Source organism: Theobroma cacao, chromosome 5, assembly GCF_000208745.1.
Source record: "Theobroma cacao cultivar B97-61/B2 chromosome 5, Criollo_cocoa_genome_V2, whole genome shotgun sequence".
NCBI classification, from domain to species: Eukaryota; Viridiplantae; Streptophyta; class Magnoliopsida; order Malvales; family Malvaceae; genus Theobroma; species Theobroma cacao.
The window spans coordinates 2,285,825-2,312,051 of NC_030854.1; the positions used below are offsets into that span (position 1 = coordinate 2,285,825).

General features: G+C 37.1%; 5 protein-coding genes across 5 annotated transcripts; 2 read left to right on the plus strand and 3 right to left on the minus strand.

Moving 5' to 3' along the window:
- On the plus strand, positions 797–6,048 carry LOC18597846 (calcium-transporting ATPase 1, endoplasmic reticulum-type). Its single transcript, XM_007027084.2, has 8 exons — positions 797–2,432; positions 2,668–2,737; positions 2,836–2,957; positions 3,316–3,597; positions 3,697–4,074; positions 4,475–4,584; positions 4,779–5,007; positions 5,133–6,048. Exons 1-8 carry the CDS (start codon positions 1,017–1,019, stop codon positions 5,712–5,714), a joined length of 3,189 nt encoding a protein of 1,062 aa, XP_007027146.2. The 5' UTR covers positions 797–1,016; the 3' UTR covers positions 5,715–6,048.
- LOC18597847 (ABC transporter G family member 20) lies at positions 9,332–12,009 on the plus strand. The gene has a single exon (XM_018122184.1). It carries the CDS (start codon positions 9,506–9,508, stop codon positions 11,732–11,734), a length of 2,229 nt encoding a protein of 742 aa, XP_017977673.1. The 5' UTR covers positions 9,332–9,505; the 3' UTR covers positions 11,735–12,009.
- LOC18597848 (ABC transporter G family member 2) lies at positions 13,394–16,141 on the minus strand. The gene has a single exon (XM_007027088.2). The coding sequence runs from the start codon at positions 15,817–15,819 to the stop codon at positions 13,759–13,761; it is 2,061 nt and encodes a 686-aa protein (XP_007027150.1). The 5' UTR covers positions 15,820–16,141; the 3' UTR covers positions 13,394–13,758.
- On the minus strand, positions 17,294–19,423 carry LOC18597849 (ABC transporter G family member 20). Its single transcript, XM_007027089.2, has one exon. It carries the CDS (start codon positions 19,421–19,423, stop codon positions 17,294–17,296), a length of 2,130 nt encoding a protein of 709 aa, XP_007027151.2.
- LOC18597850 (ABC transporter G family member 20) lies at positions 23,231–25,808 on the minus strand. The gene has a single exon (XM_018120801.1). The coding sequence runs from the start codon at positions 25,576–25,578 to the stop codon at positions 23,488–23,490; it is 2,091 nt and encodes a 696-aa protein (XP_017976290.1). The 5' UTR covers positions 25,579–25,808; the 3' UTR covers positions 23,231–23,487.

Below are 26,227 nucleotides of genomic sequence, written 5' to 3' on the forward strand. Positions count from 1 at the left end.
TATTCACTCTGTTTATATAATTCGTCTTCTCCTGTCGCTTCTTGTCAATGTCCACTTTATGCCTAACAAAATACGTACAAATTTCGTTTCTTATCCATTCTTCTAATTTCGTCTAAATTTCATCCAAATCAGTAAAAATTTATATTTGATGCACGGTCATATTAACATTAAATTAACTATTATTATTTTTTAATAGATAAATTTAAAGTTAAAAACTCTAAAAAATAATTATTTATTTTAACAAAAAATTATAAAGTGATATTTGGTGATTAAATAATAATGTAAACGTATTATACATTAACAATGAATTACATATAAATTTTTATAATATTTTAACCAATAATATTGATATTAAAAAAAGAAAAGTCAAAAGATGAATGATGTATTATTATTTATGTTAAAATGTAGTATGTAGAATGAACCTTATCGTATCTATGTACCTTAAAGAATTATTTTTTCCCGTCCAATAATTGTGTTACTATCGTATAAAAGTAATAAATTTTATTTACCGTTAAAGTTATTTTTGTCCTGTTTTCTCTGGCTACCTACCCTAGGGCAGCGACAGTGTAAAAGAAAGGAAAACGTATGAAGGAAGAGAACGAAACGACATCACAGCCGATAGGACGGAGTCATATAGGAAACTGCCAATTATCCGTTTCGATTTTGCCAGCTGTCACCATCTAAGCAGACGTCACGTTTCTACCTCACCAGAACTGCTTGGTGGTGGTACGGCGAAGTTTCGCTAATCACAATCAAGAATTCTTAATCACGATCAATTGAGTGATAATCGCAGATAGAAAGGGAGTCAGCGAGCGGCCAGAGAGAGAGAAGTATAAAGCAAGAGAAATAAAAGAGATTGGCATAGTGGGAATAGCACAATCCTCTCTGCGAGTATATCAATGAATCCTTGAAGTTTTCTCTTCCTGTTTCTCGCGCTATTCTCGATAACCAAACACCTTAATCTTCCCCGCCCGCCCTAGGGTTTCTCCATTTTGATCTTCGTAACCGATCCAAAAATGGGAAAAGGAGGAGAAGGTTGTGGAAAAGGAGAAATGATTACCTCTCGACCAACCGCCGATCCAGATGTATTTCCTGCTTGGGCCAAAGATATCCAAGAATGCGAGAAGCGTTACCAAGTTAACAAAAAATTGGGATTATCATCGGCGGAAGTCGAAAATCGGCGCAAGATCTACGGCTACAATGAGTTGGAAAAACACGAAGGGCAATCGATATGGAGTTTAATCCTTGAACAGTTCAACGACACGTTAGTTCGAATCTTGCTTGTGGCAGCAGTAGTTTCTTTTGTCCTGGCTTGGTACGACGGTGAAGAAGGCGGTGAAATGGAAATTACCGCTTTCGTTGAACCGTTGGTAATATTTTTGATCTTGATCGTCAACGCCTTCGTCGGTGTTTGGCAAGAGAACAACGCGGAGAAAGCATTGGAAGCTTTAAAAGAGATCCAATCGGAACAAGCCACGGCGATCCGAGATGGAGTGAAAATTCCAAACTTGCCGGCTAAAGAGCTCGTTCCCGGTGATATCATCGAACTGAAAGTGGGGGATAAAGTCCCGGCCGACATGAGAGTTTTAGAGTTAGTTAGTTCCACTTTGAGAGTCGAGCAAGGTTCGTTAACGGGAGAGAGCGAGGCGGTTAATAAAACCAACAAGTTAGTTAGCGAAGACGCTGATATTCAAGGGAAAAGAAGCATGGTTTTTGCCGGAACAACGGTGGTTAACGGAAATTGTTTCTGTTTGGTTACACAAATTGGGATGGAAACGGAGATCGGGAAAGTCCACGCTCAAATCCATGTGGCGGCGCAGAGCGAAGAAGATACGCCGTTGAAGAAGAAGTTGAATGAGTTTGGGGAGGTTTTGACGATGATTATTGGGGTAGTTTGTGTCTTTGTTTGGTTGATTAATGTTAAATACTTCCTTAGTTGGGAATTTGTGGATGGTTGGCCAAGGAATTTTAAATTTTCCTTCGAGAAATGTACCTATTATTTTGAGATTGCGGTCGCATTGGCTGTTGCTGCCATTCCTGAAGGATTGCCGGCGGTTATAACTACTTGTTTAGCACTTGGAACACGAAAAATGGCTCAAAAGAATGCGCTGGTGAGGAAGTTACCCAGTGTTGAGACATTGGGATGTACTACTGTGATTTGCTCTGATAAAACAGGGACCTTGACTACCAATCAGATGGCAGTGGCTAAGCTTGTGGCTATGGGAGGTGATGCGGGTACGTTGAGGAGTTTTAGGGTTGATGGGACTACGTATAATCCTTCTGATGGGAAAATACATGATTGGCCAAGTGGTGGAATGGATGCTAATCTTCAAACTATCGCGAAGATTGCTGCTATATGTAATGATGCTGGTGTTACGCATTCTGAAAATAAGTTTGTTGCTCATGGAATGCCTACTGAGGCAGCAATAAAGGTTAGCCAGGCACTTACCCTTGGTTGCTTTCTTGACTTGTTTATAACTGTGTTTATTTGTTTGCAATGTATTCTGTTTAGAGCATGAGAAATTTATTTAGTGTAGGCTGATAGTCAGTGTACGGTGATGCTGTTAATAACAGAGTTCATGCATATTTTGTTGATCTGTGCCTGCTCTGAAATAGGCATTATAGTGATTTTAGTATCTGATTCATCTCTATATCTTCTTGCTACAGGTTCTTGTTGAGAAAATGGGCCTCCCAAAAGGATCTCTTAGCGGTGGATCAGCTGGCAGTGATATTCTACGTATGTTAGATATTCACATAATTTATTTTTACTTTTATTATTTTCTTTCTAGCGTTAAGACTTGTAAACTTAAATATGTTACATGATGTGATCTAAAGGTTGTTGCCAATGGTGGAATGAGTATGAGCGTCGGATTGCAACCCTTGAGTTCGATCGTGATAGGAAGTCAATGGGTGTTATTGTCAATTCCAAATCAGGACGAAGGTCATTGTTAGTGAAGGTGCTATCTCTATCTCTTATCATTTTTTTCTTACTTAAAAGCTGAAAATTTTGGTTTTTGGCATCTTGATTATCTTGTGATCAACTGGAAATGCTTGTTTTGATTTGGCAGGCGGCCCTGCTCATCTGTCTCTTTTTCCTCTTTAAAGATTTGAATGTCTTTTGCTCCATTAAGTTAAAAAACAATGTGCATGATAGGGTTTGAAGCTAGCATGATACTTTTTGCTGCTGTTTAACATCTGCGTTGTTTATGGAATTTTTTTCTTACAGCTACTGTTTAACTTTAATCTCCTTGTTCCTTTCTCTTTCACTTTATAAAGGTTTTTTATAGCTCTAATTTGAATTACATACTTTGGCAGGGAGCTGTAGAAAATTTATTGGAGAGAAGCTCAAAGATGCAGTTGTGTGATGGTTCTGTTGTACCACTGGATCAGAATTCTAGGAACCTTGTTTCCTGTGCTCTTCAAGATGTGTCAAGCGGTCAATTGCGGTGCTTGGGTTTTGCATACAAAGATGAGCTCCCTGAGTTTGAAACCTATGATGGTGGTGATGACCATCCGGCTCATGACCTTTTACTTGACCCATCCAACTATTCATCAATTGAGAGCAATCTCACTTTTGTTGGCTTGGTTGGATTGAGGGTGAGCTACATTGTTTCCATGACTGCCTTTAGAATTGTTTTGATTATCTTTTTCTCTGGTGAACTAATTGTGCTTGCTGCTGCGTTCAAATGTTTGCAGGACCCTCCTCGTGAAGAGGTCCATCAAGCAATTGTGGACTGTAAAGCAGCTGGTATTCGTGTTATGGTTATTACTGGAGATAACAAGGATACAGCAGAAGCTATATGCCGTGAAATAGGTGTATTTGGACCCACTGAAGACATCAGTTCAAAAAGTTTAATTGGAAAGGAATTTATGGAGCTGTTGGATAAGAAAGCTCATCTGAGACAAAGTGGTGGGCTTCTATTTTCTAGGGCTGAACCAAGGCACAAGCAAGAGATAGTGAGATTGCTAAAGGAAGATGGAGAGGTGGTTGCTATGACTGGTGATGGAGTGAATGATGCACCTGCCTTGAAACTGGCTGATATAGGGATTGCAATGGGCATTGCTGGAACAGAGGTATGTTTTCATTTTATTTTTTGCTGATCTCTTTCAGATTTTTTGTTTGATTTGCATCTCCATATCATGTTTAAAAGAACAGGAGAGATTATTGGAATGGAAGGGGAATTTTTTAAAAAAGAAAACCTGAAAAGTAAGTCCTACAAGAAGATCACTGAGGAGATGGTTACAGTTTGATAGTCTTGTTTAATGTTCTTCAATTGGATGGATGCTTGATGGGGGCTTGAAAATGGACCTATGTTACATTCATCCAGTTAGTTGTAATAGAGGGCCATGACTTGTTATTATGCATGATGCTCTGTTTCGGTTTCAATTATTGCTGTCGTGTTTCTCTTTTCACTATTTTATATCATTTTCCCCAAAATTTTTAAACATCTTTTAAATTATTTCCATCTGCCAGGTTGCAAAGGAAGCTTCCGACATGGTATTGGCAGATGACAATTTTAGTACAATTGTTGCTGCTGTTGGTGAAGGCAGATCCATTTACGACAACATGAAAGCTTTTATCAGGTTGGTTGTAAGCTCTTCTCATGCTTTAGAATGTGAAGGGTATGCACATAGACAAAAATGCTCAGAAAGGCGTCGTTGCTCAATTTGCTTGACTTTTGATTATTGCCTTTAATCATTTCTTTTTTTGTTCCTTTGAGTTCTTCTTTGGATGGTAAGAACATTATTTTATTTCTTCCATTTGAATCCTATTTCAGGTACATGATCTCTTCAAATATTGGTGAGGTTGCCTCCATATTTCTAACAGCTGCTTTGGGTATACCTGAGGGCCTGATTCCTGTCCAGCTTCTCTGGGTCAATCTTGTTACAGATGGACCACCTGCAACAGCATTGGGATTCAATCCTCCAGACAAGGACATCATGAAGAAGCCTCCTCGCAGAAGTGATGACTCACTCATCACTGCTTGGATTCTATTCCGCTATCTGGTAGCTTGTCACCTACTATGTCTTTTAATATGAATATTTTTTAGTTTAACCTTTGTGCTTGATCTTGTGGAAAAAGTTATTTAAGTGGGATTGAGTTATTTACAATACTTTATTGCTTTGCACAGGTCATTGGACTATATGTTGGAATGGCCACTGTTGGTGTCTTCGTCATTTGGTATACGCATGGTTCCTTCTTGGGCATAGATCTAAGTGGGGATGGCCACACCCTTGTCAGATACTCCCAGCTTGCCAATTGGGGCCAGTGCTCATCCTGGGAAAATTTCACCGTTTCACCTTTCACAGCTGGTACTCAGGTCTTCTCCTTTGAAAACAATCCCTGTGATTATTTCCAGGGTGGCAAAGTAAAAGCAATGACCCTTTCCCTCTCTGTTTTGGTTGCCATTGAAATGTTCAACTCCCTTAATGCCCTTTCTGAGGATGGGAGCCTCCTGACAATGCCTCCATGGGTCAACCCTTGGCTCCTTCTGGCCATGTCTGTGTCATTTGGCCTGCACTTCTTGATCCTCTATGTGCCATTCCTTGCTCAAGTATTTGGTATCGTGCCTTTAAGCTTTAACGAATGGCTACTGGTTCTCGCTGTTGCATTCCCTGTGATTTTGATCGATGAGATCTTGAAGTTCATAGGGAGGTCTACAAGTGGGATTCAATCATCCAGGCAAAGACCTTTAAAGCCCAAATCAGAGTGAGAGAGAGAGCTTGGTCGAAATTCGAGAAGTTGGATGGTGCTTCTGATACTGCATCTCAATAGATGAAATTCTTGGGTTTGCTCTTCGACACCTATTCTTATCATCTGAGTTCTCTTCTTGGTACCATCTGTAACCCCCGCTCAATTTTACAAAGGGGGATGGTTTGGGCCACAAAGAACTAGCTAAACTATTCCTTTGTCACTGCTGTTTCCTAGGTTTTGTTTAAATTCAATTTTTTAAACTGTTAGGAAATGCAAAAATAGAAGTATTTTTTGAATTAGCAACTCTTACTCTGTTAATCATTTGCAAGCTTTTCTTCCATTAGTAACTGTTACCTTACCTCCCTGTCAATCATTTGCCCGAGAGATTCTATAACTTTGCCGATATGTGGTATCTAAAGCTTGACGCCAACAACCTCGTAAAATGTAACCCTCCTTAGCTTACCCATTCCTCTGCACTGTTGTCCTTGATGATAGGGAATCAAGGGATGAGTGTTTCCTAACAAGGATCAGCTTGAATTGAACAGTAGATTGGTGAAGTCTGAATAGGGGTAGAGAACAATCAATGATTCAAAGGAAGGATGAGTCATGATCCATCTCCCCTACGCCAAGGTTATATGCAAGGGGCTTTCCACGTTTACCTTGCAAAGCCATCAGCATGTAGTTGGGTAAGGTGTTGACTGATCTACGCTGAGTGCTATAATGTAACACGTAATTGCATCAGGCCATCAAGAATAATATTAGTGATTCTTCAGTCAACATTCTTTAATATCAGTTCATTATTTCCCAGCATGGATAGGTAATTCAGGAGTCTGTTGCCCATACTCTTGGGTGCAGCCAGGCTCCATCTTCATTTTTCGAGCAAACCCAGGTTCAAATTGGCCATGTGAGAGAGAACTGTCTGAGTGAATGAAGAGAAGAGAGCTTTGGCATATGCAAATGAACACAATGACATCTAAAATGGCAAAAGGTAAAAGTGAAACAACTACAACTACAGCATCTTAAGCAAAAGCAGATTCCATCTAATAAATGTATAACCACCACCCAAATGAATGGCAAAAATATTAGCCATGCTTTTGAGAGCTGAATTGATCACTCCCATCTGCCCGAATCAAACTACTTGATTCGGAATGACCTGCCCATTTTAACAATCTATGGGTGTGGTTGAGGTTACCTATCAATAGTATGGGAAAATAAGTATTCAACTTTTTTTAGTCATTCTTCAACTATGGCTTCCTTAAGTAATTCTGGCTTTTTCCCTTTTTTTTTTTTCTGATCTTCCAGACCCAGTTTCTCTGTCAGACATTTCTTGTACCCTTTAGCCTCCAGCCACTAGTCCAGAGCAGATGAACATACCCCGGGGGGTCAGTCCTCAGCAGATATAACACCCATACCAAACATTAATATTTCTGATATTTTCAACTCGGCCAGGCAAAAATATATTCAATTACAACATCACATGTCTCGAATTGGAGGTTTTCGTGAAGCAAAGAAGGCGTGCAGAAGCTGAATTAGGAGATGTAGGTCACCCCTCTTTGGACATACAAAAATAAATACTGATGGCCAGATTATGGAGCGACTAATTAATTTCAATGGTTAGAGACAACACGCTTTGTTCTGGTTTAAGACTTTTGAACATTTGCCTTGGGGTTTCCTTGATTGCTGCAGGCTTTCTTTTAAACAAAGCCAACCTATCTGCAATAAAAGACAAGATAATTGGCAGGAATTGATGTGTGGGTGAAAACGATTTACATTGATTTTGACATCCAGCCAGGCTTTACCCTGATCCGAGGGATGTGTCACAACTCACATGCTATCCATAATCATTGATAATTTCTTACGTATTACTATTGAACAGCATCAAAAAATCCCGAACTTCTTTGTTGTAATCTTTTTCCTGAAACAGGAGATTGGTGAGAAATGCTAAGGAATATAGCATTGAAAGTATCTGAAATCATTACCTACGCAATGTTTTCTCCAAACCAACCCATCAACCTGCCCCAGTTTTCTCTCTTCCAGGAAGAAATCCTGAAAACTTTTAGACCCCGGAGTGTATTGTGTAATAGTAAAAAAGCGTATTTTTTTAAAAATAATTATGATAAAATGTTTTTAAAAATAACTCTTTTTATAATTTTAATTATTTTTAGATAAATTATATAAAATTACCTTTAATAAAATTATACGTCATGTATAAAAATATGTTACACGTTATGTACAAAAACATGTAACATATCGTGGTTAGGTTGTTATACGTCATATACAAAAATATATTACACACTCTATACAAAAACATGTGACATGTCATGGTTAGGTTGTTACACTCTATGATTAAGTTGTTATACGTCATGTACAAAAACATGTTATACACCATGTACAAAAACATGTGACACGTTATGGTTAGGTTGTTACACACTATGTACAAAAACATGTGACACGTTATGGTTAGGTTATTACATGCTATGTATAAAAATATGTGATATGCTATGGTTAGGTTGTTACACGTTATATTGAAAAAAAAATTATTGTTACACGTCATGTTAAAAAAATATTATTATTACATGCCATATTCAAAAATATTTTGTTACACTTTAATACTTAAAATGTTGTTGTTACTTACGAACCAAAATTTTAAATTTTCTCAACTCTCTTCATTTTTGTGACAAATTGGGACCGATTAAAGTATTTCTAACATATTTTTATAAATCAAAACACAAATTTGCTTATCTAAAATACTTATTTCGAATAAAATAAAAAAAAAATTCTTTTGAAAACCTAGATTTATAAATTTCAAAATTTGAGTTTGTTAGTGTCTAAGTCCCGAATTGATCCAATTAAAAGCTATTTCAAACATCTGTGATAATTTCTACCATTTTGATTTTATTTAAAATACCTAAAAATTAAAATTTTCAAATAACCATCCACCTAAGCACATAAAAATCATCGCTTGGTGTCTTGAAAGAATAGGAAAGAGAAATCTAAAAACGCGGGAGAGAGGAATCAGAAGCATAACAGACTAATACCGAAGAGAGAAATCGATAAAATTAGAGAGAGTGGGATGGTGAGAGAGAGAAATCGAAAGCACAAATGGAAAAAAATTATGATGAATGATTTAACTTATTTAAAATAGTTTTAAGAGTATTTTTGTTAAATTATGACTAAAAACAGTTAAATTTATTTTGATGGTTATTTTTGAAATGTTCTTATAAAAAAAGGTTATTCTTCATAATTTTTTCTAATAAAAAATACTACAAATATACTCATAGATTGGGCTTTATTTCAAACATAAAATCATTTAAACAGATATGGAAATCTTGGGCTGGTCTCCTGAACTCAAAAGCTGTCAATATAGAGTACTCTCATTAATTTATTTAGTCCCTGAAATACACTTTCGATTCAGGCTTGTACTCACAATTATGCAAATTTATGCCTAGATATCTTCCGTTTGACTCAAAATTTAACTAGCTTCTGGCCTATTTATGTTGAAGCTGAAGCCTTTTGCTGATTTTCTCACTATTTTCCCATACTACATATATTATTTTCCATAGTGTAGATATATGATGCCATCTACCCTTTTATTTGTCTTAACAATGAAGACTTGGTAGAAAGTGTGGGATCATTAACAAGCCGCGCAACTCCTCTCACCTACTATACGCATTACGCAAGGGGTTAGATACTTGGAATTACCAAACCTCTTGACCATTCTTTTTTTCTCTCTCCCTCTTTTCCTTATTATAAACACTTCACATAAAGAGTTTCAGCAACCAAGAAACCAAAACCAGAAAGGCAACAATTATGTCATTTCTAGGAAGTGCAATCAAGTCGTCGGGGAAGCCAGTGACCGGCGACAACTTCCCACTTTTTAACAGTTCCAAACAAATGGAACTCCAAAAGTACACCAAAAGAGCTAAACCAACAGTCTCTCCTACACTAGCTGAGCTCCTGATGCATGTAGACGACGCCCAAAATGATGCCTCAGGGAACAATACTCCGGTTGATCATCGAGTCCTGGAGCTCGGTTATGCGTGTAGCTCACTCCCATCTTCGCAGCCGTTTGTTCTTTCGTTTAACAACTTAACTTACAGTGTCAAAGTTCGGAAAAAGTTGGCATTGCCGTTTTGTGGGGAAGGGAGCAAGCTTGATTCTAATGAGATCCATAGCAAGATATTGTTGAATGATATTTCGGGTGAAGCAAGAGAAGGTGAAATCATGGCGGTTCTTGGTGCAAGTGGGTCTGGTAAATCTACTTTGATTGATGCACTTGCGAACCGGATTGCAAAAGAGAGCTTAAAGGGTTCTTTGACTTTGAATGGTGAGGTTCTGGAGTCGAGACTTTTGAGGGTGATTTCTGCTTATGTTATGCAAGATGATCTCTTGTTTCCAATGCTTACTGTCGAAGAGACACTCATGTTCTCGGCTGAGTTCAGGCTTCCACGCTCGCTTTCGAAGAAGAAAAAGAAGGCTAGAGTTCAAGCTCTGATCGATCAACTCGGCCTGAGAAGTGCAGCAAAGACTGTAATTGGAGATGAAGGGCATAGAGGTGTCTCTGGAGGTGAACGCAGGCGAGTTTCAATTGGAATTGACATAATTCACGATCCAATTGTCCTGTTTCTTGATGAACCAACGTCCGGGTTGGACTCAACAAGCGCCTTCATGGTTGTCAAAGTCTTGCAGCGAATTGCACAGAGCGGAAGCATTGTGATCATGTCCGTTCACCAGCCAAGTTACAGAATTCTGAGCTTACTTGACCGTTTGATTTTCCTTTCACATGGACACACTGTGTATAGTGGCTCCCCAGGGAACCTGCCTCATTTCTTTGCTGAGTTTGGTCATCCTATTCCGGAGAACGAGAACCGGACTGAGTTCGCTCTTGATTTGATTCGTGAGCTTGAAGAAACTCCTGGTGGAACCAAAAGCTTAGTTGAATTCAACACGTCATGGCAGGCTAGAAAGAATCCGAGAAATGACTTCTCCTGCAAACCAAATCTTTCACTTAAAGATGCAATCAGTGCAAGCATTTCAAGGGGAAAGCTAGTCTCTGGTGCCAAAAATGATTCCAATTTAACATCTTCAGTGCCAACTTTTGCTAATCCGTTTTGGATCGAAATGATAGTTATTGCCAAAAGATCGATGACAAACTCAAGAAGAATGCCTGAATTATTTGGAATTCGCTTGGGTGCAGTTCTTGTCACCGGGATCATCTTAGCAACCATGTTTTGGAAGCTAGACAATTCACCTAAAGGTATCCAAGAACGTTTAGGCTTCTTCGCTTTTGCCATGTCCACCACTTTCTACACTTGTGCTGAAGCAATCCCCGTCTTCCTTCAAGAAAGATACATCTTCATGAGGGAAACAGCTTATAATGCTTATCGCCGGTCATCTTATGTATTAGCTCACTCTCTAATCTCCATTCCTGCTCTAGTTGTCCTCTCCATCTCCTTTGCCGCAACAACCTTTTGGGCAGTAGGCCTTGCTGGCGGCCTTTCGGGGTTCTTTTTCTTCTTCTTAACAATCTTTGCCTCGTTTTGGGCTGGAAGCTCTTTTGTAACATTCCTTTCAGGTATCGTCGCTCATGTCATGTTAGGTTTCACCGTTGTTGTGGCCATCTTGGCCTATTTCCTGCTCTTCAGCGGATTCTTCATCTCTCGAGATAGAATACCCTTGTACTGGATATGGTTCCACTACATCTCCCTGGTGAAATATCCTTACGAAGCTGTTCTGCAGAACGAATTCGATGATCCTACAAAATGCTTCGTTCGAGGTGTCCAAATGTTTGACAACACACCCCTCGGAGCAGTGCCAGTGTCACTCAAGTTGAAGCTGTTGCAAAGTATGAGCAGTGTCTTGGGCGTAAACATCACAGGCTCAACTTGTGTGACAACCGGCAGGGGTATCCTGGTACAACAGGGAATAACTGATATAAGCAAATGGAATTGCTTGTGGATCATTATTGCCTGGGGATTTTTGTTTAGGATTCTGTTTTACTTTACATTGTTGTTGGGCAGCAAGAACAAGAGAAGGTAAATAACCAAGCCGGTAAAGAAGATTATTAGGGGGTACAACGAGAATCAATGGAAATTTCATCAATCTACATTGTGATCAAATGTTTTTAATTAATTTTCTTGTCAAACACTTGAATTCTTCTTCTTCTAAAAATGGAATGTAGCTGTTGGGTTTGCTCCTCTGCAGTTCAAGTCACCCATATCTCTTCTGTTCAACATTGTACAACAAACCTTTATCTTCTTCTTTTTTCCCTTAAGTTCAATAGTAAGGGGATATGACCCTCTGATTTTCTTGAATCCTGATTCATAAAGGTAGCCAGGTTTAATGAATGCTATTTGAATCATTAGATAAAAGCTCAAATTTTAAAGATTAAGATTAATGTAATGGTATCTTCAATTAAGTGCATAATCCAAAGTCCATGGATAGTTAATCTACTTCATACCAAATACTAAGCACTATCTCTAAAAACTTATTTTAAATGGGAAAAACACTGCTTTATTTGGATTTGGCCCTATGCAATTTCTACTTTGGAGGAATTTTAGACTCTTAATTTCATAACTAAAATTTTGCCAACATGTGATTGAAGAGAAACTTTAAAACCAGACTGTGAAGAAGACAAATTAGGTGATTTGAGGTTGAAGTTTTGTGGAAAGAGCTAGCTGATCAGGCTTCTATAAAAGCAAAGCAAAACGAAGATATATACACACACAATGTAGGGATTGGGGCAGCCTGGATTTTTTTTTTGGCTTTAGTTATTAGATGAAACTTCCATTAATTCTTAACCTAATTCCATTATTATTTCCTATCCCTATTGCCATGGCACCAGCCACAATGTAGGCTAACAATTTCTTTCATTACTTCTTATCACAACTTTTCTTTTTATGTATTATAACTTTTGGTCACTATATATATATATATATTATGTTTTATAACTTTTGATTACTCATTGTCCTAACTTTTTGCTACTTTTTATTACAATTTTCTTTTATGTGTTACAACTTTTTGTTATTCTATTTTTTTTCTTCAATTTTTGTTATTCATTGTTACAATCTTTTGAACTGCATTATAATTTTTTGTTATTTATTACAATATTTTTATGTGCCGTAACTTTTTAATTATTACGTGTTACAACTTTTTGTTATTTTTTAGTACAACGTTTTGTAAAGCATTACAATTTCTTTTTTTTTTTTAAATAAGCATTACGATTTCTTATATATTATAACTTTTTGTTATTTGTCCTTGTTACGATTTTTTATGATTTTATATTTTAATTTAAAAAATATATATATTTGTAGTTGTATTCATTGGTTATTCAGATTGATAGGAATGTCAATCAAATCTCTAGTCTTTTAGTTATAAATAGAAAATTGGATACAATATAATTTATCCTATCTTGATGTATCAATACAAAAATCTCCTCTAATCAGTGCTAATGAGTACTTTCTCATGCTAATATCTGTTATAATTTTCTGTTATACATTTACAATTCTTTATGACGATCTTTTTTAATTTTTTTTATTACGTATCACAATTGTTAGTGATGTGTTACAAATTTTTACTGCTCTAACTATTCGATAATGATAGAGCAACTGGAACCAAAGAAGAAAACATTACCGATAGAACACTGTTAGCTAGCCAAAGCTAGCTAATTTTCTGTACATATGAACAGAGTAGGGGAAGGAGACATATGGTTGAATCCTGATTTATTATTGCCTGCTCAAACCTGTTTCCTGTGCTTTCGATTTGCTGTTGTCTAGCTACCTTCTCCGAACTTTCTCCTTTTTCTTGCAGCCGTAACTCTAGATTCTTAAACCCAAAGCTTCCTTCAGTTTATATACAATGAAAAACTGTCAAATCAAACCCAAAGCTACATACCTAAGCATCTTTATGTAAGATTTTCCAGATTAAGATAGCATAAAAATTATACATTACACCATCCCGACTACTGAATCTTCAAAACAAAAGAAAGTAAATAGAAAAGATTTGAGCTTGATACAAGTGCGATTCCCAAATTAGCCAATCCATATACATTCTTACATGAGTTTTTACTTCCTCTTACTCTTGCTACCAAACAACAAAGTTAAGTAGAATAGAATCCTGAAGAAAAAGCCCCAAGCTATGATAATCCACACGCGGTTCCATTTGCTTAACTTGGTGATCCCTTGTTGCATTAGTATATCCTTCCCTGTTGTTAAACAGGTCGAGCTAGTGATGTTCCTGCCCAGAACATTTCCCATGCTCGATAATAGATCATTCTTCGTCGAGGTTGGCAGTGTCCCAAGTGCTGATTGATCGAAGAGTTGTACACCCCGAGCAAAGCATTTTGTTGGATCAAGGAATTCGTTTTGTAAGAGAGCTTCGTAAGGATATTTGACTAGAGAGGTGTAATGCAACCATATCCAGTATTTTGGTATTCGATCTCGAGAAACAAGGAATCCACATAAGAACAGGAAGTAGGATACGATAGCGATGCCAATAACAAAGGCAAGAAACACATCAGGGACAAGCCCTGACAGAAATGCTGCAAATGAACTTCCAGCCCAAAACGAGGCAAGGGTTGTGAAGAAAAAGAATAAGAATCCGGAGAGGCCACCAGCAAGGCCAACAGCCCAAAATGTTATTATGGAAAAGAAGAGGGAGAGGATGAACAATAATGGAATGTGGATTAGAGAACGAGCAAGGACGTACGAGGAACGACGATAAGCATTGTAAGCAGTTTCTCTCATGAAAATATATCGTTCTTGAATGAAAGTTGGCACTTCGGTTATACAGTTAAAGAAAATAGCGGCTATGGAAATGGCTATGCATCCTAACCGCTCTTGTACACCGCTGGGGGAATCGTCAAGTTGCCAAAACATGGTGGCTAGAACAATCCCAGTGACCATTATTGTACCCAAGCGGACACCAAACTTGGCCGGCATTCTTCTTGAATTTGTTAATAACCGTCTGGATAATACTAACACTTCAATCCAAAATGGATTAGCAAAAGATGGAACTGAAGATGAATGATCGAGATCACTTGTGGCAATGGCACCAGAGACTAGCTTTCCTCGAGAAATGCTTCTGCTAATTGCATCTTTAAGTGCAAGACTTGGCCTATTGGAAGCAATATTGTCATTTACATTCGTTAAGGTCTGCCATGACTTGTTGAATTCAACTAAGTTTTGGGTTCCGGATGGAGCTCCTTCGAGTTCACGGATAAAATCAAGAGCAAACTCGGACGGATTTTCTTTTTCAGGGATTGGATGCCCAAAATCACTGAAGAATTGTGAGAGATTCGCTGGTGAACTGCTGTACAATGCTTGTCCGTGTGATAGTATTATCAAGCGATCAAGTAAGCCCAAAATCCTGGAACTTGGTTGGTGAATGGACATGATCACAATGCTTCCACTCTGTGCAATTCGCTGCAAGACCTTGACAACCATGAATGCACTGGTTGAATCTAGCCCAGAAGTTGGTTCATCGAGAAACAAGAGTATAGGATCATGAATTATATCAATTCCAATGGAAACCCGCCTGCGTTCTCCTCCAGAGACACCTCTATGCCCTTCATCTCCTATCACTGTCTTTGCTGCACTTCTCAAGCCTAGCTGATCAATGAGAGCTTGCACTCTTGCTTTCTTCTTCGACTTTGAAAGTGAACGAGGAAGCCTGAACTCGGCTGAAAACATGAGAGTCTCTTCTACCGTTAGCATTGGAAACAGAAGATCATCTTGCATAACATAAGCAGAAATCACCTTCAAAATGCCTGAACCCAAAACCTCCCCATTCAAAGTGATAGACCCCATCAGGCTATGCTTTGCAATCCTGTTTGCAAGAGCATCTATCAGGGTCGATTTACCAGACCCACTTGCACCTAGAATCGCCATGATCTCGCCTTCTCTTGCTTCACCTGAGATATCTTTGAGCAAGCTCCTGGTTTCATTTTCTGAAGAAACATTTCTGTTCTTCCTATAGAAGGGGAACCAAGATTTGCGGCCAACTTTGACATCATAATTTAAGTTGTTGAACGAAAGAACAAATGGGTCTAATATGGGGATGGAACTGCTGGCAGTGGGAAGGACTAGGCCCTGCTGCTCTTCTGAAGGGAATTCTTCAATCTCCATTTTTGGTTGAGGCCTCTCTCATCAAAGAGTTGTTTTGCCTGCACATGTTCTACTAAAACGTGTTGCACGGGGAATAGTACTTGGTGATGGGGGCTTCGATTTGATCCTGGGCAATCTTGGGTTACACTCTTCACGTCGCCCTTTTGGCTGAAGGATGACCTGGAAATGAACAGGCTTTGACTCACTGGCAACTTACAAAAAAATAGTTGAATCTTTTAGTAGGTTTTGATGTTTTCCTTTTATCTAAGGATACAGTGTTATACATTACAAAAGAAATTTCCGAGCAGCTTCTTTCTTTACTTTCTTTTTTTTTTAATTGTTTTGCTTCCCACAGTCTCTCTCTCTCTCTCTCTCTCTCTCTCTCTCTCCTCTTCCCCTTAACCACATGGAATTTCTTGAATTGTTAGTGTCATTCATGTGGGACAATTTGATGTGGTGTTTCTTTTGAAAATGGTTTGGCTTGATAGGATTTGGTTCCTAATTTTCCAGAAAATTTGAGTTGAAAAGACGTTGGCAATGAAGTTTATGGAGGTTGGGTTGCCTTCAAGATGGCAAGGAAATTGCTTCTAGGTGGTGGAATAATTAGCTAATAAAATATCAGGAGAAAGGAAATACAAAAAATATCAAAACAATTAGAATATCTATTTATAATAAAAATATTGCTATGAGAAAATTTGCTAAATTCCATTCATTGTGTCTCAAATGGTTATATATGAAGTATACATTTTATCTATTCATAATTAAAGTTTTTACGACATTTGAGTTAAGAGAAACTTTATCAATTCCATTCTCCACGGCTCAATTGACTACAAAGTACACATTTTAATACTAAATTTAGAAAATCCAAAAATTACAAGTAATACAAAGCTTCTTTAATTAAAGCAATATCTCTAATCAGCTGGAAGTTTTGTTAAAAAGAACATAATTCGATGGAGAAAACAAAGAAGAAGAAAATGAAAACAGTCAAATATGAGTTAAATGACAATTAGAGATTGGGGCCTGGAATTGAACCTTTTTAGCCTTAGTTAGCTGACACTTTGATCTTAACCTTTACATTATATATATATATATATTAACTACTACATATGCCAATCCTTGCCGAAAAGGGCTAATTAATTTCTTTTTCTGTATATTTGAAGCACTAGGGGAAAGGGGATGGTTGAACCCCCTAAGCTGTTATTGTTACTTAGTATGTAAGGCAAACGCGTTCCTTGTGTTTTTCACTTGCTTTGTTCTTTAATTTGCTACCTTCTCCCAAGTTTCTCCCGTTTCTTGCAGCATAATCCAGAATTAAACCCCAAGCTTTGTTTCGTAATGACTATATCATTTTGCAAACTTCATCAAAATTGAATAAAAACATTAATTGATATTTGTAACGAAGGCATGTAAATCACTGTATCATTTCTCATTACATTCTTAACATCGCTGATGCTTGAGTAATTTCATCCATTGTTGCACAAGTCAACTACGTACATTAATTCCTCTTGTTCTTGCTCCCAAACAACAAAGTTAAGTAGAAAAGAATTCTATAAAAGAAGCCCCACGCCATCGTAATCCACACGCAGTTCCATTTGTTTAAATCAGTGAGCCCCTGCAGCTTTACTATATCCTTCCCCATTAGTATACAGGTCGAGCCTGTAACGTTCATTCCCAAAACATTTCCCATGCTAGTCAATAGATCATTCTTCAATGATGTTGGCAGTGCACCAAGAGTTGTTTGTTCAAAGATTTGAGCACCCCGAGCAAAGCATTTTGATGGGTCCTGCAAGAATTCATTTTGTAAAAGCGCTTCGTAAGGATATTTCACTAGAGAGGTGTAATGAAACCATATCCAATATTTCGGGAGTCGATCTCGAGAAACGAGGAATCCGCAGAAGAAAAGGAAGTAGGATGTGGTGGCAATAGCGATAACAAAGGAAATGAAGAAATCAGGGAAAAGCCCTGCAAGAAATGCCACGAATGAACTTCCAGCCCAAAACGTTGCCAAGGTTGTGAGAAAATAGAAGAAGAACCCAGAGAGGCCACCGGAAAAGCCAATAGCCCAAAAGGTTATGGTAGAAAAAACGAGGGAGAGGATGATCAAGGATGGGATGGAGATAAAAGAACGAGCAAGAACGTATGAGGAACGGCGATAAGCATTGTAAGCAGTCTCTCTCATGAAAATGTATCTTTCTTTGATGAATTCGGGGGCTTCGGTTGTGCAGGTATAGACAATTGTGCTTATGGAAATTGCTATGCATCCTAATCGCTCTTGTACGCCTCTCGGGGAATTGTCAATTTGCCAAAACATGGTGGCTAGAATAATCCCGGTGATAATTATTGCACCTAAGCGGACACCAAACACCTCCGGTATTCTTCTGGAGTTTGTTACTAGCCTTTTGAATAATACGAGCACTTCAACCCAAAATGGATTGGCAAATGATGGAACTAAAGATGTTAGATTTACATCAATTGTGGTAACGGCACCAGTGACTAGCTTTCCTCGAGAAATGCTTCTCTTTATCGCATCTCTAAGTGCAAGATTCGGCTTATTGGAGGCATTGCTATTGGAATTCATTGAGGCCTGCCATGACTTGTTGAATTCAACTAATTTCTGGGTTCCGAAGGGAGTTTCTTCAAGTTCACGGATAAAATCAAGAGCAAACTCGGATGGATTTCCGTTCTCAGGAAATGGATGCCCAAATTCATTAAAGAAACGTGGGAGATTTGCTGGTGAACCGCTGTACAAAGTTTGACCATGCGATAGGAAAATCAAGCTATCGAGTAAGCCTAAAATCCTGGAACTTGGTTGGTGAACGGACATAATAACAATGCTTCCACTCTGTGCTATTCGCTGCAGGACCTGAACAACCATGTATGCACTAGTTGAGTCTAGTCCCGACGTAGGTTCATCGAGGAACAAGAGTATTGGATCATGAATTATATCAATTCCAATTGACACTCGCCTACGCTCGCCTCCAGACACACCTCTATGCCCTTCATCTCCAATTACTGTCTTTGCTGCATTTCTCAAGCCCAGTTGATCAATCAAAGCTTGAACCCTCGCTTTCTTCTTTGACTTTGAAAGTGAGCGAGGAAGCCTGAACTCGGCCGAAAACATGAGTGTCTCTTCCACTGTCAGCATCGGGAACAAGAGATCATCTTGCATAACATAGGCGGAGATCACCTTCAGCAGGCCTGATTCTAGGGCTTCACCGTTCAAAGTGACAGACCCTTTCAGGCTATGCCTATCAATCTTGTTTGCAAGAGCATCTATCAGGGTCGATTTACCCGACCCACTTGCACCCAGAATAGCCATGATTTCCCCTTCCCTTGCTTCACCTGTGATGTCATTGAGCAAGCTCTTGGTTTTATTGTCTGGTGAAACAATCGTGGTGTTTCCACAACATGGAAACGTTGATTTGGGGCCAACTTTGACATCATAAGTTAAGTTGTTGAAAGAAAGAAGAAATGGTGCTAATGCGGGAATGGAGCTGCTGGTATTGGGAATGTCTAGAACCTGATGATCATCGCTTTTTCCTGTGATTTCGTCTCGCTTCAAGAGATGTTCGAGTGTGGGAGAGGACGAGAATTGGGCTTCCGAGGAGAACTGTTGAAGCTCCATTGTTGTCTCTGGCCTCCTTCTTTAGGAATCTAAAGCATAAAATGATCTCTTCTTATATTTAACTTGAGCCCTCAACTCCAAACTCAAAATCCTAAGATTCGAGGAAATATTTTGTTTCAGATTACACTCCTCACATGATGAGTGTACAAACATTAATATTCAAGTAATAGTCAACTCCATGAAGCTGATATGAGTATTAGACTTTAAAAGAAAATTGCAGCAAGAATCATATGTTTATTTAATTAATCTTCCATTTTATCTTTTCCTCTTTAACAAGTTCTATAATTCACTTATGAATTGCACGTGCTGAAGATTTATATTCCAACATGCAAATAGGAATCTAAGTGGAAATTGATTTACCCAAGATTTTAAAATGGTTTTAAAAACATTCCATTTCTAAGCCATAAATTCCAAATTCCAATAAATAAGTCCTCTAACGTATGACAATTTTGCAGCAAATAATCTTGCATCCTTCAGGACAAGATCTCTTAAGATTTTTCTTTCTGTTCAATGAGCATTTTTTGGCCAACATTTTGTACAACTGAAAACATAATGAAGAATGGCCGACTTTTTCCTTTATAAATGAAACATTACTTGCTGTCATTAAAACTCAAAAGTGCATTGAACTTCAGAATTAAACTAGGAAAACGTGGGTTTGATTCCTCCAACCCAAAAGGATCAATCAACAAGGCAATAACAAATGAGTAGTACCCTGTTTTCTTCTCTTTTTGGTTATTGTTCCTATCAAGCCAAATTAAAGTTAAAAGGAAAAAAGAGCAAATGAGGGAAGAAGAATTCAACTAGATATTATAAATTGATAAAAAATAATTTTATATATAAAAAATAAAATAACTGTTGAAAATCATTAAATACAACTTAAAGTTTTTTTAGAAATATATAAGATAAATACATCTTATAGTTGATTGGAAATAGAAGTAATAGGTAAGAAAAAAATAGATGTTGGAAATAATTAAATACATATTATTGTTAATTAATTGAAAATAAAAAAAATAATTGAGAATTAATAGTATTGTAGGAACTGAGAGATGATAAAAAAAATTGAGATTTATTAAGCACATAATTAGAGAAGTGAGAGAATATGTCATTTTATTAATTATTTTTAATTTTTACATATTTTTTATAGAAAATGAGATAATTAATTCAGAATTAACAAAAATGTAGAAGTGAGAGAAAATAAATATTTATTAGACATGAGAAAATAAATAAATATTTTATAAATTATCTTAATTTTTATATATTTTTAATATAATTATTTATATTATTATTATAAAAATATGGGATCTTTCTAAATTTAATACCTAAAACCCTTACTTGAGTGGCCTTACCCAAAAGCTGGTCCTAAAACCAAAAGGTGCGTAAAATATGATAATAAGGAGATTCTGTCTGCAATAATATTTAATCAGCATCCATTTCTTCTAATGCAACCCTAACTGCACTTAGTTAATATTTAATAACAAAATTAAAATAAAATAATTCTATAAAATAGAATTATCACTGCAACCTTGGCTTCCTCTAAAAGATCATCACACACCTTTCGATGTTGTTGCTTTAATTTAACTTGTAAGTGCAGTTTAAGGATTTCCGGCTCCTCATACCAAAGTTTTGGCAATGACATATACCAACCTCTAGCTAATCTTATTTTGTTTGATACTTTCAGCCCAAATTTTGTTCTTTAATTTGAAGTTCAGTTGCTTGAATAATCAAACAAGCAGAATGTATACCATAATAATGGTCAAACACAGCCTGGTGCATAATTTCCTTTTAAACATTCTCTTTTTTTTTTGGGCATTTTTTAAAATAACCCTTAAAGATAATATATTTTTAAAAATAACCCTTTTTATAATTTTAACTATTTTTAAGCAAGTTAGATAAAATTACCCTTAATGAAATTACACGTTATGATGTTACATGTCATGTACAAAAATATGTTTTACGCCATGATTAAGTTGTTACACACTATATGCAAAAACATGTGACACGTCAGGATTATGTTGTTACATACCATGCACAGAAACATGTGACACGCCATATACAGAAACATGTGACACGCCATGGTTAAGTTGTTACACACTATATACAGAAACATGTGACACATCATGTACAGAAACATATGACACGCCATGTACAGAAACATGTAACACGTCATGCATAAAAACATGTGACACGTCATGGTTAGGTTGTTACACACCATGTACAGAAACATGTGACACGTCATGGTTAGGTTGTTACACACCATATACAGAAATATGTGACACGTCATGTACAGAAACATGTGACACGCCATGTACAGAAACATGTAACACGTCATGCACAAAAACATGTGACACGTCATGGTTAGGTTGCTACACGCCATGTTAAAAAAAATATTGTTGTTACACGCTATATATAAAAACATGTTACACGTCATGGTTAAAAAAAATTGTTACACGCCATGTTGAAAAAAAAATACTGCTGTTACACGTCATATACAAAAACATGTTATACGCCATGGTTAAAAAAGATTGTTACACATCATATTGAAAAAAAAATACTGTTGTTACACGTCATATAAAAAAACATGTTACACGTCATTGTTAAAAAAGATTGTTACACGCCATATTGAAAAAAAAATACTATTGTTACACGCCTTGTTGAAAAAATATTATTGTTACACGTCATATTCAAAAACATTTTGTTATACTTTAATGTCTAAAATGTTGTTGTTATTTACGAACTAAAACTTCAAATTCTCTCAACTCTTTTCATTTCTTTTTATTTTTTTTAATAATTTGACACCGATTAAAGTGTTTTTAACATATTTTCATAAATCACAATATAAATTTTCTTATCTAAAACACTTATTTCAACTAAAAATAAAAAAAAATTTTCTTTGAAAACCTAGGTTTATAAATTTCAATTTTTTTGAGTTTATTGGTGTCTAGATCCCGAATTGATTCAATTAAAAGCTATTTCAAATATCTGTGATCATTTCTACCAATTTAGTTTTATCCAAAATACCTAAAAATCAAAATTTTTAAATAGCCACCCACCCAAGCACATCAAAATCATTGCTTGGTGTCTTGAAAGCGTAAAAAAGAGAAATCTGAAAATGTAGAAAAGAGAAATCGGAAGCATAGCAGACGAATGCTGAAGAAAGAATCGATAAAATTTGAGAGACTGAGATGGTGAGAGAGAGAAATCAGAAACACAAATGGAGAGAAATTGTGATGAATAGTTTAATTTATGGGTATTTTATCAAGTCATGGCTAAATATGATTAAAAATAATTAAATTTTTTTTAATAGTTATTTTTAAAATGTTCTTATCAAGAAATATTATTCTTCTTAATTTTTTTTTAACTTGAGATTATCTAATTCTTTTTTTTTTGAAAAGTAGAAATTTTATTAATTTCAAAAGCTTATATGTCATAACAAGTATTGAATCTTATAGATAAAAGACTTTTAGTGACATAAGAAGCCAAGCAATCGAAAGAAAAAGAGATTATCTAATTCTAGTCTTCACATTTTGGTTGACTGGATATTATCATATTCCTGTACAATAGTAGTAATATCCAACTGTGTAGCCTTCTTGATTACAAACCTACCCTACTAATAGGGTTGGTCTGCAACCTTACTTTGTCAACTTTATCTTTCTAAGATAAGGGAGCTTGCATTTAGATCTTTCCCTTACTGCGTACCAACCTAGCAATTAAGCGAAACGTAGGTAGGAGAACGCTGGGCCGTGGTGGAAATGAATACTGCTAAGCAATTCTCATTTTTCAATATATATTGACTTCTCTGTTCTCTGATTGCCTCTTCTCGGCAACTTAAGTCCTTTTTAGCAAAGATGAATTCAACTTTACTGTGATGAATCAAGCATATTTACAACGAAAGCACATAAATGATCACACTTTGCCCTAAAGATTAATTTTCAAATGTAGTAATATGTGTGATTGGTTAGAACAAGCACAGTGAAAAATTTTAGAAACTATGATTTATTGTTTGATTAATTGATTTTAGTACTCTCTGACCATACCTCTCAGCCTTGGGTATAGTTGCTTTCATCTTACTTCCTTTTATTCTTGCTTCCAAACAACAAAGTTAAATAGAACAGAATCCTAAAGAAAAAACCCCATCCAATGGCAATCCAAAAGCAGTTCCATTTGTTTAGCTCAGTAACCCCTTGCTGCAACAGGATATCCCTCCCTGTTGTTAGACAGGTTGAGCCTGTAATGTTTGTGCCCAACGCATTGCCTACCGTCTTCAATAGATCAATCTGCAACGAAACTGGCAGCTTCCCAAGTGGGGTGTCATCGAAGATTTGGACGCCTCTGGTGAAACATTTCGTCGGATCGCGAAATTCGTTTAGTAACACAGCTTCGTATGGATATTTCACTACGGAAAGATAATGAAACCACAGCCAGTACCCGGGGAGTCGATTACGAGAAACGAAGAATCCACTGAAGAGAGTGAAATAGGCCAAAGTAGCAACCACAACAACGAAAGAGACTAGAACATCGGAGACCAACGCTGAAAGAAATGCTACAAAGGAACTTCCTGCCCAAAATGAGGCAAAAATTGTAAGCAAAAGGAAGACGAACCCTGGGAAGCCACCGGCAAGGCCTACTGTCCAAAAGGTTATGGTAACAAAAGCAATAGAGAGGGTGATCAGTGATGGGATGGAGATGAGGGAACGAGCAAGAACATATGAGGAACGCCGGTAAGTGTTGTACGCAGTTTCTCTCATGAAGATGAATCGTTCTTGAATGAATTCAGGGACTTCGTGCGCACATGTGTAGAAAGTTGTGGATACTACGAAAGCAAAGCATCCTAATCGTTCTTGCATGCCTCTGGGAGAATCATCAAGTTGCCAAAACATCGAGGCGACGATGATTCCAGTGATGACTATTGCAGCTAACTGGATACCAAATACTTCAGGCATTCTTCTTGAGTTTATTGATAATCTTTTGAGTAATACCAACACTTCTATCCAAAATGGATTGGCGAAAGATGAAACTGAAGATGTTGGATTTAAATCATTTGTGGCTTGGGAGACTAACTTGCCTCGAGAAATGCTTGTGTTTATTGCATCTTTAAGTGAAAGATTTGGCTTATTGGAGATGTTGTTACTTGGGTTCTTTACGGACTGCCATGACTTGTTGAATTCGACTAGATTCTGGGATTCACAAGGAGTTTCTTCAAGTTCACGAATAAAATCAAGAGCAAACTCAGCTGGATTTTCATTCTCTGGAATCGGGTGCCCAAAATCACGAAAGAACTCTGACAGGTTTGCTGGTGAACCGCTGTACAGAGTTTGTCCTTGCGATAAAAATATCAATCTGTCAAGCAAGCATAAGATTCTGTAACTTGGTTGGTGAACGGACATGACCACAATGCTGCCGCTCTGAGCAATTCGTTGCAAGACCTTAACAACCATGAAGGCACTGGTTGAGTCTAGCCCTGAAGTTGGTTCATCGAGAAACAGGAGTACTGGATCATGAATTATATCAATTCCAATTGAAACTCTCCGTCGTTCTCCTCCAGAGACACCTCTATGCCCTTCATCTCCAATCACAGTCTTTGCTGCACTTCTCAATCCAAGTTGATCGATCAAAGCTTGAACTCTTGCTTTCTTCTTTGACGTTGAAAGTGAACGAGGAAGCCTGAATTCAGCTGAAAACATAAGCGTCTCTTCCACGGTTAGCATTGGAAACAAAAGATCATCTTGCATGACATAGGCAGAGATCACCTTCAATAGGCCTGACTCAAAAACTTCGCCATTCAAAGTGACAGACCCCTTCAGGCTATGCTTTGCGATCCTGTTAGCAAGAGCATCTATCAGGGTCGACTTGCCCGACCCACTTGCACCAAGAATAGCCATGATTTCCCCTTCTCTTGCTTCACCCGAGACATCTTTCAGGATGGTTTTGGTGTTACTCTCACGTGAAACAGTCACTGTCTTTCCATGGAACGGAAACAACGTTTTGGGGCCAGCTTCGACAGTGTACGTTAAGTTGTTGAACGATAAAGCAAATCGATTTGATTGGGAAATGGAGCTGAAGGAGTTGGGTATCTCTAGGATTTGATGCTGGTTGTTCTGGCTGGTAGAATCATGGTTTCCTGTGTTTTCCTCTTGCTTCAGGAATTGAAGCTCCATTTGGAATGTTTGAAACTTTGAATGGAAAGACTAGGTAGGAACTTCCAGCATTCTTATAGAATTGTGGCTCGACTAACTGCCAAATTCGAGACCAGCCTGAGACTTTGTGGGTATGAATGTTATCACATGTTAGAAATCACTAAATCCCACGCCTTGCCTTGTTGAAAGGGTTATGTCTTCATTTAAAGGAAAAGGACAAGAGAAATTTGACTTTCACTTGAAGGCCATGGTGGACAAGTGTGCACATGCTTGCTGCTAATTTTATCTCTGTTCTCTATTATTTGATCTACAGATAGCTGATACCAAACTTTATTAAGGCTATAAAATGGCAGGCACAATTTGATTTTTCCTTTTAATTCTAATTATTTATATTGCATTTTTATATATCAATCTACCCTAAACCGTTGTTTGGTTAATAAAAAAAATAAGAGTTTGAAAATAAATATAAAAAATTTTAATGTTTAATTAGATAAAAAAATAATCTATTTTCACTTCAACTCTAAACTTTTAATGTTCTTTCTTCTTTCAGATTCGACCCTATTTTTTCTTCTTTGCCTTTTAAGGAGATAGCATCTTATGATGAACTGAAACTATTTACTGTATCAAGTACAAACTCTAATTCTAAAAGAAAACGAGACAAAAAAAAATT

Excerpts from the sequence above, each read along its gene's own strand:
- LOC18597850 (XM_018120801.1), bottom strand. The coding sequence starts at position 25,578 with ATGGAGCTTCAATTCCTGAAGCAAGAGGAAAACACAGGAAACCATGAT.
- LOC18597847 (XM_018122184.1), top strand. The coding sequence starts at position 9,506 with ATGTCATTTCTAGGAAGTGCAATCAAGTCGTCGGGGAAGCCAGTGACC.
- LOC18597849 (XM_007027089.2), bottom strand. The coding sequence starts at position 19,423 with ATGGAGCTTCAACAGTTCTCCTCGGAAGCCCAATTCTCGTCCTCTCCC.
- LOC18597848 (XM_007027088.2), bottom strand. The coding sequence starts at position 15,819 with ATGGAGATTGAAGAATTCCCTTCAGAAGAGCAGCAGGGCCTAGTCCTT.
- LOC18597846 (XM_007027084.2), top strand. The coding sequence starts at position 1,017 with ATGGGAAAAGGAGGAGAAGGTTGTGGAAAAGGAGAAATGATTACCTCT. Across the intron at positions 2,738-2,835 it reads AGCTGGCAGTGATATTCTAC|GTTGTTGCCAATGGTGGAAT; the intron begins GTATGTTAGATA and ends TGTGATCTAAAG. Across the intron at positions 5,008-5,132 it reads GGATTCTATTCCGCTATCTG|GTCATTGGACTATATGTTGG; the intron begins GTAGCTTGTCAC and ends TGCTTTGCACAG.